The 10377-nt window shown below is 56.6% G+C and overlaps 1 protein-coding gene across 1 annotated transcript; it reads left to right on the plus strand.

The window, feature by feature from the left end:
• Positions 1-4559: 4559 nt before the first annotated feature.
• On the plus strand, positions 4560-8314 carry CCDC42 (coiled-coil domain containing 42; the record flags this gene model as incomplete). Its single annotated transcript, XM_082294190.1, has 7 exons — positions 4560-4624; positions 4928-5033; positions 5160-5264; positions 6042-6239; positions 6895-7116; positions 7635-7793; positions 8246-8314. The coding sequence occupies 7 exons, from the start codon at positions 4560-4562 to the stop codon at positions 8312-8314; spliced, it is 924 nt and encodes a 307-aa protein (XP_082150316.1).
• Between the last annotated feature and the right edge of the window lie 2063 nt (positions 8315-10377).

Here is a 10377-nt window from a genome sequence, read left to right on the forward strand (position 1 = left end):
TTGATTGTCGTTATCAATATCGTTATCACTATTGTTATTATTGCCCTTATCAATATCGTTATCACTATTGTTTTGGTTGTCGTTATCAATATCGTTATCACTATTGTTATTATTGCCCTTATCAATATCGTTATCACTATTGTTTTGATTGTCGTTATCAATATCGTTATCACTATTGTTATTATTGACCTTATCAATATCGTTATCACTACTGTTATGATTGTCGTTATCAATATCGTTATCACTATGGTTATCATTGTGCCCCGGGCAGGGAGGGGGTTCAGCGGGCTTTTGGGCTGGGGTTTTGGGGGTCTCAGGAAGCCCAGATCAGTGGGATTTGAGGGCAGTGTTTTCTCTGGCTTTGGGGTGTTTGGAGGTGCAGATTAAACTCCTGCTTTCAGGATGGTGAAGTATCCGAAATTGTACAGATACACCTGAACGACAGCAGACCAATAAAAAGATTGGTGCTCAATCTGTCGGTATTTATAGAGGGCAAAGTTCTCTGTTGGCATCAGTGCCACCTCTGACGAGTCCAAAGCCCCAATGAAACGTGGTGCTGGTGTTGTTGGGAGCCTTTCTGGGGCTGGAGCTCTCCGGGGTTGTGTTTTATGGAAACATTGCACGGCTGACTGACTTCTCCATAAAATCATTTGTTCCATGCCCTGTGTTTTCCAGTTTCCTTTAATCCACTAACAGGTAAAGAGGAATATTTGGCAGTGTTTGATTCTACTCTAAACAAGTTTCCAACAACGAGAGAGGTGTTTTCATAACAGAAATGCCTGTTGAGAAATCCACGGCTGAGCAGTCGCGTGTCCTGTGCCTCCTGAGTGCTGGAATGCAGGAAAATGTCTTTGTCCAATGTTGGCCTGTTGGGGAGAATGTAAACAGGGTTTTATTTTTGTAGTATTTTGCCATTAGCATGGATGACAAACTTCTTGCTTGTTGCTGAGCCAAAAATAGAGCATAAAATCTAAAATAGAACACAAAAACCTGTAGGGAAAGATTAGAATCCAGCACTTACCATCTGTGAACTCTGCTCTGCTGAGCTGGTCCTAAAGCTTCCCCTGGTTTCTTTTTTTTCTGTAATGGAAGTGAAATCTTTTCTTCTCCCCCTGCAGTGGGAGCCAGCAGTGGGGTCTGTGTCCAGTGACTTTCTTGGCTGTGTTCCCTTTGTGCCCTTCTGGGTCAATTAAATGCAGCGTTCTCCACGTGGACATTTTTGGGATTGGTGGGAGCCACACAGGTGCTGTGTCCATAACAAACCACGTTGGGCACAGACTTGGAATGACTCTCTTTTTCCTTCCATGTGTTTAAAGTGCCCAAAGAATTAATTCCCGGAGGAGAGAGAGGAGGAAAGGGGTAACAAAAACCCATCCTCGTTCCTCAGCTGGTAGCCAGGCCATGGGCAGCAAAATGACGCTGCCATTTCCTCCTGAGGTGTGAACTCCCACCCCTTCCCTGTTGTCCGTGTGGGTCTGGTTTTCAGGGGTGCAGGCAGAGACAACTCAGGGCCTGAATCTTGTGCCAGTGAATCCAACTTCCCTCTCTTGCCTGAGCCTGGGCTCTGTGGGTCTGTAGGGAAGGGGCTTGGATCTTGGAGGGGTCTTGGAGGGACCTTGGAGGGAGCTTGGAGGGACCTTGGAGGGAGCTTGGAGGGATCTTGGCAGGAGCTTGGCAGGGGCTGGTCTCAGGCCCGGAGCCCCCAGGGTCTGTAGGGCTCAGCTGCCATTCCCAGCTCGGGGTCCCTCTGGAATCCTTGCAGAGTCCTGGCCCAGCTTTGGGATTCCGGAGGTGGCAGAGCCCACCCTGGAATGTGCCTGGAGCTGACACTCAGCTTTTCCTGCATTAGAAAAATCGGCGCCTGGAGTTTGATGAAGCTGAGCAGTGACACTTCCCTGGTTTGTGCTGCTTTTCCATATCTAATCCAGCCCTGATGTGACAGCCCACGTCGGCCAGGTCCTGTTCTTGCAGCAGCCCTTCCTTTCATTAACCTTCCTGCACCACTGATCACAAATTTATTGTCCCAGGGCCTGGGGCTGGGAGGGTTTCCCTGGAATTAATCTGGTTTACGTTTGGTCACCACTCAGTGAGTTTCACCTCCTTTGAAAGCTGCTCTGAAGCCGTTTCTGGGGCGCAGGGCTGTGGTTTAATGCTCTCAGGGTTGATCCCAAGTGACAACTGCGGGCAGGACGCTCCGTGGCTTGGGGACGGCATTCCTGCCCCTTCCGGCCCCTTCCGGCCTTAATTAAGATGCCGCTGGAATTTTCCAGGGAAAGGTTGTGCTGTTTGCGTGACTCCCCGTGAGCAGGGCCAGTCAAATTTCCTTTAATTGGGTTTTAATCACAATTTCAGCATCTTCTGCCCCCTTTTCTCCTTGGGAGAGATCTGTGCGGGTTGTGAGGGCCGTTAATGGGGCAGGATTCCCAGGGTTCCACTCCATTCCAAAGGCAGGGGTGGAAAAGCAGCCAGGAATGCTGACTTTCTGGATATCACTCACATTTGTGAGGAATCTTGCATAGAAACCAGGAGAGGTGTGGAAAGAAGACATCGCTATTTGATAGACGGATTAATCAGCTGGAAATGCTGATTGTGGTGTATATTTAGAGGGGTTGAATAGGAAGGTCAGACTTGTGAAATAAAATGTGGCCAGGAGCACCAGGCAGGCTCTGCTTTGGTGTTCAGGGTGCTTGAGGGAGATGTTGTGATTTAAAACAAGTGGGTTTTAGTCACTTTCAGAAAAAAATCCTTTTTTTTTTCTATTTTTCTTTCAGACGAGTGTGCTCCCTTGAGCTGGAGTCCAGTGGCCGTGTCCCAGTGTCCGGGGAGAGGAGGAGCTGCAGAGCTCTCCGTGCGGGGATTTTCCGGCCGTGCTGCTCCATCCCACGGCCAGGAGATGTCCCCAGCTCCCCAGAATTCCTCCCGGAGCTCCGGCCCGAGCTCGGGGCTGTGCTTGGACACCCTTCAGCGTCAGCAGGGCCCTGACCCCTCCTGGCCCCGCTGTCCTTGTGCAGAGTGACCTCCTGCCCCGGGGCTTTGGCCACAGAGGGATGCCCAGCAGATGTGGGCACTGGGCAGCATCAGAGCATCTCCTGGAGAACAGCTCGATTGAAAACTCGATTAAAAACACCAAAACCACTGCAACATGCAAATTTGGGTCTTGGTGTAATTAAAAAACATCGAGGATTTAAGAGATTCTAGAGTCCTCTCAGTTCTTCTGTTTGGGGAAGTGCTTTGGGAAAGAGCAGGGAAAAGTTTTATAAATTCAGCAAATCTGCCTCTTTAGATGTTTTTATACTATACATTGTATTTTATATTTTTAATGTGTTGTCTATAAAGCTGTATCATATATAATCTATTGTATATTATTATATATTCAAATAAATCAGTATTTTTGTATATTTTAGCATTAGTGTTTGTTGTATCAATATTACAGTATTCCTGAAGGGGGAATATTGAAAATGCTTTTTGGGAGGGTTTTTATATTTTCACTGTTTCAAGGCCTGTGTTGGTTGTTCTTTGAACAGAGCCCGTGCACAGGAGGTGCTGTGAAGAATCCAGGAACTGACCCTGGTGGGAGGAGAAGCAGCAGGGACAGGGACAGTCACAAAAGTGGCTTTTGTGGCTTCGTACCCAAAAATGCTCCTTGCAGGTGCCGAGGGGCCTGGACCACCCTAATCCCTCTGTTGCCGCTGCTGCTGTGGCCCCTGTGCCCTGTTCTGAGCTCACAGAGCTGCTCTGGGTTCAGCCAGGGGGAAGCCAGCACTGGCAGTGAGCAGGAGAGGAGCAATCCCCTGGGAAGCATCTGTGGGCTCCCCCAGCTGGCCCCTGAGCCCCACCCCTTTGCTTTGGGTGGTCCTGGGTCACGGGCCCTCTTTTGAGGGAGAAACGAAATCAGTTAAAAACCAATCAGCTGACTTTGGGAAATGGGAAGGCTCGGTCTGAGCAGAGCAGTGCTCAGCCATGCCTGAGGATGGGCCTGGGCTGCATTCCCAGCTGGGCTGTGGGAAAGGAGCCTGGGAGTGCTGGGACAGGGGGATGTGGCTGCCAGGAGCCCCGACAGAGCCCCCAGGGCAGCAGCGGGCACACGGCACAAGGGCCAGATCTGGGCAGAGGAAGAAGCAGAGAAGATGAATGAAGAAGAGAAGGGAATGAAAAAATTCCTGGTCCTGGACACAGTGGTCAGTCCCTGTGGTGCCAGGGAGTTCACGGCAGTTGTCACAGTGCTGGGAGTAGCCCCTGGCTCTGCCACAGTGCTTGGAGTAACTACAGGAGCTGTCACAATGGCTGGAGGAGCCACTGGAGTTCTCACAATGGCTGGAGGAGCCACTGGAGTTCTCACAATGGCTGGAGGAGCCACTGGAGTTCTCACAATGGCTGGAGGAGCCACTGGACCTGTCACAATGGTTGGAGGAGTCACAGGGCCTCTCTCTGGGAGTGAGAGTAGCCCCAGGCCTTGTCCTGGTGGAGTGGAGTAGCCCCAGGGCTTGTTGCAGGTGTTGCAGTGCCCTCGGGCTGCCCAGGGGCCAGGGCAGGGCCAGCGGCTGGACGTGGCCGCAGCGATGGCACACGAGGACGTGCGCTATTACCGGGGGCAGTACAAGGAGAGACTCCTGCCCCTGCTCAGGTGAGGGGCTCCTCTGCCCTCATCTCCTGTCTCCCCGTCCCTCCTTCCCCTGCCGTGGCAAACTCCCATCCCTTCCCTGTTCCTCCTGTGCCTCCCTTTCCCAGCCCCGTCATTCCCTGGAGCCCCGCTGGCTGCGCTGGAGGGCCCCTGCAGGGGAGGGCTGGGGAGGCCACGCTGCCGGAGGGGTTCTGAACTGGGGTTGGGCTCCTGTCACCACACCTGGGACACAGTCCAGCTCCCAGAGCAATCCAGCATCCTGCCAGGAACGGGATCCAGAGCGTAACCTGAGGAAATCTGTGTCAGGGAATTCCGGGCGAGAGAGGAGGACTCCACCAACTCGTTTATCTGCCTCCTGAAGAAGATGAAAGAAGTGCGATTGATGGAGAAGGTTGTGGAAGAGAAAGAGGAGGTGAGGAAGGTGGGAGGGTGCTGGGACATGGCTGGGAGGGCTGGTGGGGCTTTGGAGGGTGGCAGGAGCAGGCAGGGAGTGGCTCTGGCTGTGGCAGCTGTGTCACCCTCACCCTGGTGCTGCCAGGCCTTCATGGAGAGGATGGAGGCCCTTGCTGAGCAGTGGAGGCACCTGCACGCCAGGAGGGCCCAGCTGAAAGCCCACGTGGTGAGGTCTGGGAGCACTGTAAAGGTACGAGTGGCACACCTGGCACACCTGGCACACCTGGCACTCCTCATACACCTGGCACACTTGGCACACCTCATACACCTGGCACACCTGGCACTCCTCATACACCTGGCACACTTGGCACACTTGGCACACTTGGCACACCTGGCACTCCTCATACACCTGGCACACTTGGCACACTTGGCACACTTGGCACACCTGGCACTCCTCATACACCTGGCACACTTGGCACACTTGGCACACCTGGCACTCCTCATACACCTGGCACTCCTCATACACCTGGCACAGCTGGCACAGCTGGCACAGCTGGCACACCTGGAACACTGCCCCTGCTCAGCCACAGCACCAACTCCTCTCCCTTGGGAAGAACCTTGGGTCAGCACTCCCGGCCAAGCCTCCCCTGAGGCCGGAGCTGTGAGGAGCAGGGATTTGTACCCTGGGTAGGAGAGAGCTTGTCCTGTGCCCTGTGATCTCCTGAGGGCCCCAAATGTCCCCAGGGAAGGGTCTCAGCCTTGTCCCCACTGTGGACCCCCAGCGATGTTCCAGGGACAGGGACCAGGAGGTCTGAAGGGCACAGCCCCATCCCAGGTGCTGCCCCCAGGCCAAAGGGGCAGTGCAAGAGGGGTGGCCCTGGGCAACAGGGGGGGAAATGGTCCCAGGGTGCTGCAGTGCCGGGGGCTCCTCTCCAGAGGTGTCTCCTTCCAGTGCCCCTGAGTGACCCAGCTCCACCTTCCCTTCCTTCCTCTCTGGCTGTGTGTGGTGGTGGGAAAACCTCACCAGGAGAACGAAAGGCTGCGGACCCAAGCTCTGAAGAAAGCCAGAGAAGAGAAAGAGCAGAACACAAAAAAGGAGAGTGAGCTCTTGGGGGCTAAGAGGGAACTGGAAGCCCTCACAAAACAGCACCAGAAACTCTCCAAAAAATTGGTGAAGTACTCCCTGTTCAAGAGGTACCTGGAGAATGTGGTGGAGAATTCACAGGTGAGCCTGGACATGGCTCAGGGAGGGCCCTACCTGCGTGTTAAACTAGAGGAGAGGCCAGGGAAATCAACACTTGATCAGACCCAGAGACTTCGAGGGGATGGGAAGGGCTCCTTTGCAGCCAAGATGAGCCACAGGGAGCAGGGTCAGGAGAGGAGAACCAGAACAGATGAAGGATTGAGAAAACTGAACAAAAACCATGGGAATGGGGGAAGCTTAGGGCTGAGGGGAACAGGGCCCCCTTGGTGTCACCTTTCCAGGTCACACTGATGGTTTGGGAGAGGTGAGAACTGCCCAGGAGTGGGACCCAGGCAGTGTCAGGAAAGCTGTGCCTTCCCCCCAGGGTGATGGGACATCTCTCCATGATCCCTGGTGCTCCTGCTGCCTCCCAGGGCCCGGGGACATGGAGCTGTTGTGCTTCATCCCAGCACTGCTCCGCTGGGGCAGAGCTGTGCCAGTGGCCCTGTGGCAGTGCCAGTTCCAGGCCTGGCACTGTGGATGTCATGGCCCAGGGAATGTGGCCATGCTCAGGGACCAGCAGGGATGATGGAGAAGGGAAGATCTGCCAGCTGGGGAGACCTTGGCCCTGGCGAGGGCAGGGGATCCCAGCAAGGGGAGGGCAGGGGGGCACTGACCCCAGGGTCCTGTGCTGCAGTTTCGGGACATCGAGGACGTCATTTCCTTCTACAAGGCGCTGGTGAGGACACGCAAGGACGTGGTGCAGTCCCAGTGGGGACACAGACAGCTGACGGAGCAGGCCACGGTCCTGCTGCAGCAGCTCAGGGCGGAGAGGGAAGCTGAGGCGCTGCACTGCAGGAATGAGCTGGTGCAGCTCCAAGAATCTCTTGACCGTGCTCAGAGTGACATCCTGCAGTGGGTAAGGAGCTGTGGGGTGGGCAGGGGGCTCTCCCAGGCCTGGCTGGGGCAGGACCGGCTGCTGGCTCCTCCTGCTGCCAGGGGCTCGTGGCAGGGCCCAGCAGCAGAGTTTGTGGTGGGCGGAGATGCCTGATCCCATCCCTCCGCGGGGCTGCAGGAGGAGGAGTGAGGGCCCAGGTGTGGGGCAGGTTTGTCATCAGAAGAGCTGGGAAGCAGCAGCTCTGGGAGGGTGACAGTGGCAGTGCTGCTGCAGGGGATCCGTCCCTGCGGCGGGGAGGGGATGGGGACAGCAGGGAGGACGTGCCAGGGTGGCACTGCAGGGGCTGGCAAACAGCGGGGCTGGCAAACAGCGGGGCTGGTTCCTGGATTTGCTCCCACCATGTCAGGCTGAATGAGCTCCAGCCCAGCCCTGGGCACATCTGGCTTCTTCCCATCCTGGATGAGAGTGGGACTTGGGGTGTCCAAGCCGGGGTCCTGGTGCTGAAGCAGCTTTTCTGGGACGTGTCTCGTGTCCCCCAGGAGGGTCGCTGGGCCGAGCTCCAGGACAGGGCTGCCCGGAAAGCCGTGGAGCTGAAGTCCCTCAGCATGGCCATCCACAGCCTCTTCCAGGCCGCCAGCACACAGCTCCAGCCAAAGGGCAAGGTGGCAGCTGGTGACAGCCACAGGCAGCTGGACATGGTAAAGGCAGAGCCCGCTCCCTGCCCAGGAAAAGCAGCAGGAATGGTTCTCCCTAAGAGAGGGGACAGCCCAACAGAGCCTCCCTTCTCCCCTGGGGTCCCTGGGCATGGGGAATGGTGGGGACACAGGGAAATCTGTGCCTTCCCAGGAGGTGGAGCAGGGAGTGGGGCCTCGTGGGGGCGGAAGGGGTGGGAGCCAGGCAGGGACAGGGGGTGCAGGGACAAAGGGGTGCAGGGACAAAGGGGTGCAGGGATGTGGGAATGCAGATCCAGCCATGGCCAGGGTTTGGTTTCATTCCCCCACAGAGGCCCATTGTGGTGCTGCAGACCCAGCAAGGCCCTATTGTCCTGTCATTCAGCCTGGGGACATCTGCCCTCCAAGAGGGACAGGCTCCCCTCTGCCTCCTGTTCCCAGCCCTGCCCTGGCCCTGCCATCTCCCTTTCCCACCCTAGATCCAGCAGTTTATCCACGACCTCCATGACTTCACAGAGGACATGAAGAGCTGCAGCCAACCTCAGTGAGGCCCTGCCCCTGCCAGGGGAAGGAGAGGACAAGAGAACCCCACAGATACTGCAGACTAAAAATATAGCAAATATTTTAAGGCATTCTTCATTTCCTGCAGACCTTCCCTGCTCTTCTGTGAGCCCAAATACTCAGCAGCAGAAGAGACAGAAAAGCAAGCAGGAGAGAGTGAGCCCTGCGTGGCCCTCAGGGGTCCCAGGGGCCTCACAGAGACACTGATGATGCCACCAAGAGGTGCTGCCTGCTCTGGAGAAGTCAGCTCCTGACTCATCCCAGAGCACAGAGGATGCTGTGCCTTTGTGCCCTCACATCTCATCTCAGCTGTGACATTTCACACCCCTCCTGAGAGGTGACTCAGCTGTCCTCTCCCCGGCCACCCACGGCCACCCCGTCACCCACTTGGATGCCTCTCAGTGGTGGCAGGTGGCAGGAGCTCATGGGACAGGAGCAGCTCTGCCCCTGCCCTGTGAGGGACAGTTGGGGACACGGCTGTCCCCAGGGGCTGGTGGAGGACACTGAGGGACCAAAAGTGCAGTGTGGGTCAGAACCAGAAATGGAAGGGTTGGGGACCTTGCTGCAGCAGCAGGTGCTGCTCTGGGCTTTCCAGGGAACTCCAAAGTCCAGCCTGACTCTTTAGGATCAGGTTTCTGTTCCTCTTTGCCTGCCCCACTGGGACGCAGCTGAGCCACCTCCTAAAAAGGTCCCAGGTGGGAACACAGCTACGGAACTTCCAACAGACATTTATTGGTTTGGGTCGAGATCAATGCACATGAACCAGTGTCATGCCCGTGGGCTGGGCACCTTTTCCAGCAGTTCCAGCAGTTCCATGTGCCCAGGGGAGCAGCCTGAGCCCTTCTCCAGGAGCAGCCACAGGGACACAGCTGGGACACACAGACATTCCCCACCAGGAGTCCTCAGGAACCATCCCATGGGCACTCCCAGGGTGGGGCAAGGGTGAGGAGGAGATCATCAGCAGTGACCACAGCGTGTCCTGGGTGCTGGAGCAGGATGTTCTCCCAACAGCAGCTCCAGGTGCTTTTTATCCCTGGGTCTGGGTGTAGGATGCTCCGGTGCTGTGCCGTGGGCTCCCCGCTGCTGTCACAGCTCCCAGGCTGAGCCGGGGTGGGCCGTGGTGTCTGTGCTGCCATGGAGGACGTGGGGCCACCAGGACCTGTGCCAGCAGCCAGACCTGCCCAGCCAGCCTGGGAGCCTCGGTGGTGCTGCTGCGGGGAAATTGTGGACAATGATGGATGTTGGGTCTCTCGGAGGAGAGCAGGGAGTGGACTCTGGCTGCAGACCTGGGGAGCAAGGGCAGGAGGTGGGAAATCAGGAATTACAGCCATGGGATCGCCTTGTGCTCCTTTCTCCAGCGGCCATGGAGCCAGCCCTGCTTTACAGAGCATCCACTGCCCCTGGGGGAACTCCTGCTGCCACTGGCCCCAGTGAAATCTCCTCTGGGGTGAGATGAATCCTCCCACAGAGTCACAACCCCCTGGACCTCTGTCCCCATCACCCTCCCCTCACACAGAGCTTGTCCCACGTGGCATCAGTTGGGTGCTGCAGCTCTGTTCCCGTCACCCTCTGGGGAAAGCCCACCCCAAGCTGTTTAGGCCTTGCTGGCCTTGTCTGCAGCCCCAAACCCCAATTTTGGCAGCAGTGCTGTGGGGCAGAGCCATCCACAGGGCAGGGAGGCAGCTGGAGCCAGCCATGGCCACTCCAGTGGGGATCCCAGCCCCATCTCTGTCAGGGCACTCCAGCACTGGCAAGCAGCACCTCTGTGGGTCTGCCATTCCCACAGAACTTGGGATAACTTCTGTCCTGACCCACTGGCAGATGGATGGGAACTGCCTGGTTGGCTCAGCAGCCACAGGACTGTCCTGTGCCACTGACACAGCCCCCTGGGCAATCCCTGTTCCCAGAATCATGGCACATCCCTGTAGGGTTGCCCAGGAAGGCCCAGCTCCAAGGAAGGCCCAGCTCCAAGGAAGCCCCTCCTGCCTGTCCCAGATTCCTGGGAATTGCCCCTACCACGGCGTGTCCTGTGCCAGGGGCTGGCAGTGCC

Source organism: Coloeus monedula (genome assembly GCF_965178545.1).
Source record: "Coloeus monedula genome assembly, chromosome: 19".
Taxonomy (NCBI): domain Eukaryota; kingdom Metazoa; phylum Chordata; class Aves; order Passeriformes; family Corvidae; genus Coloeus; species Coloeus monedula.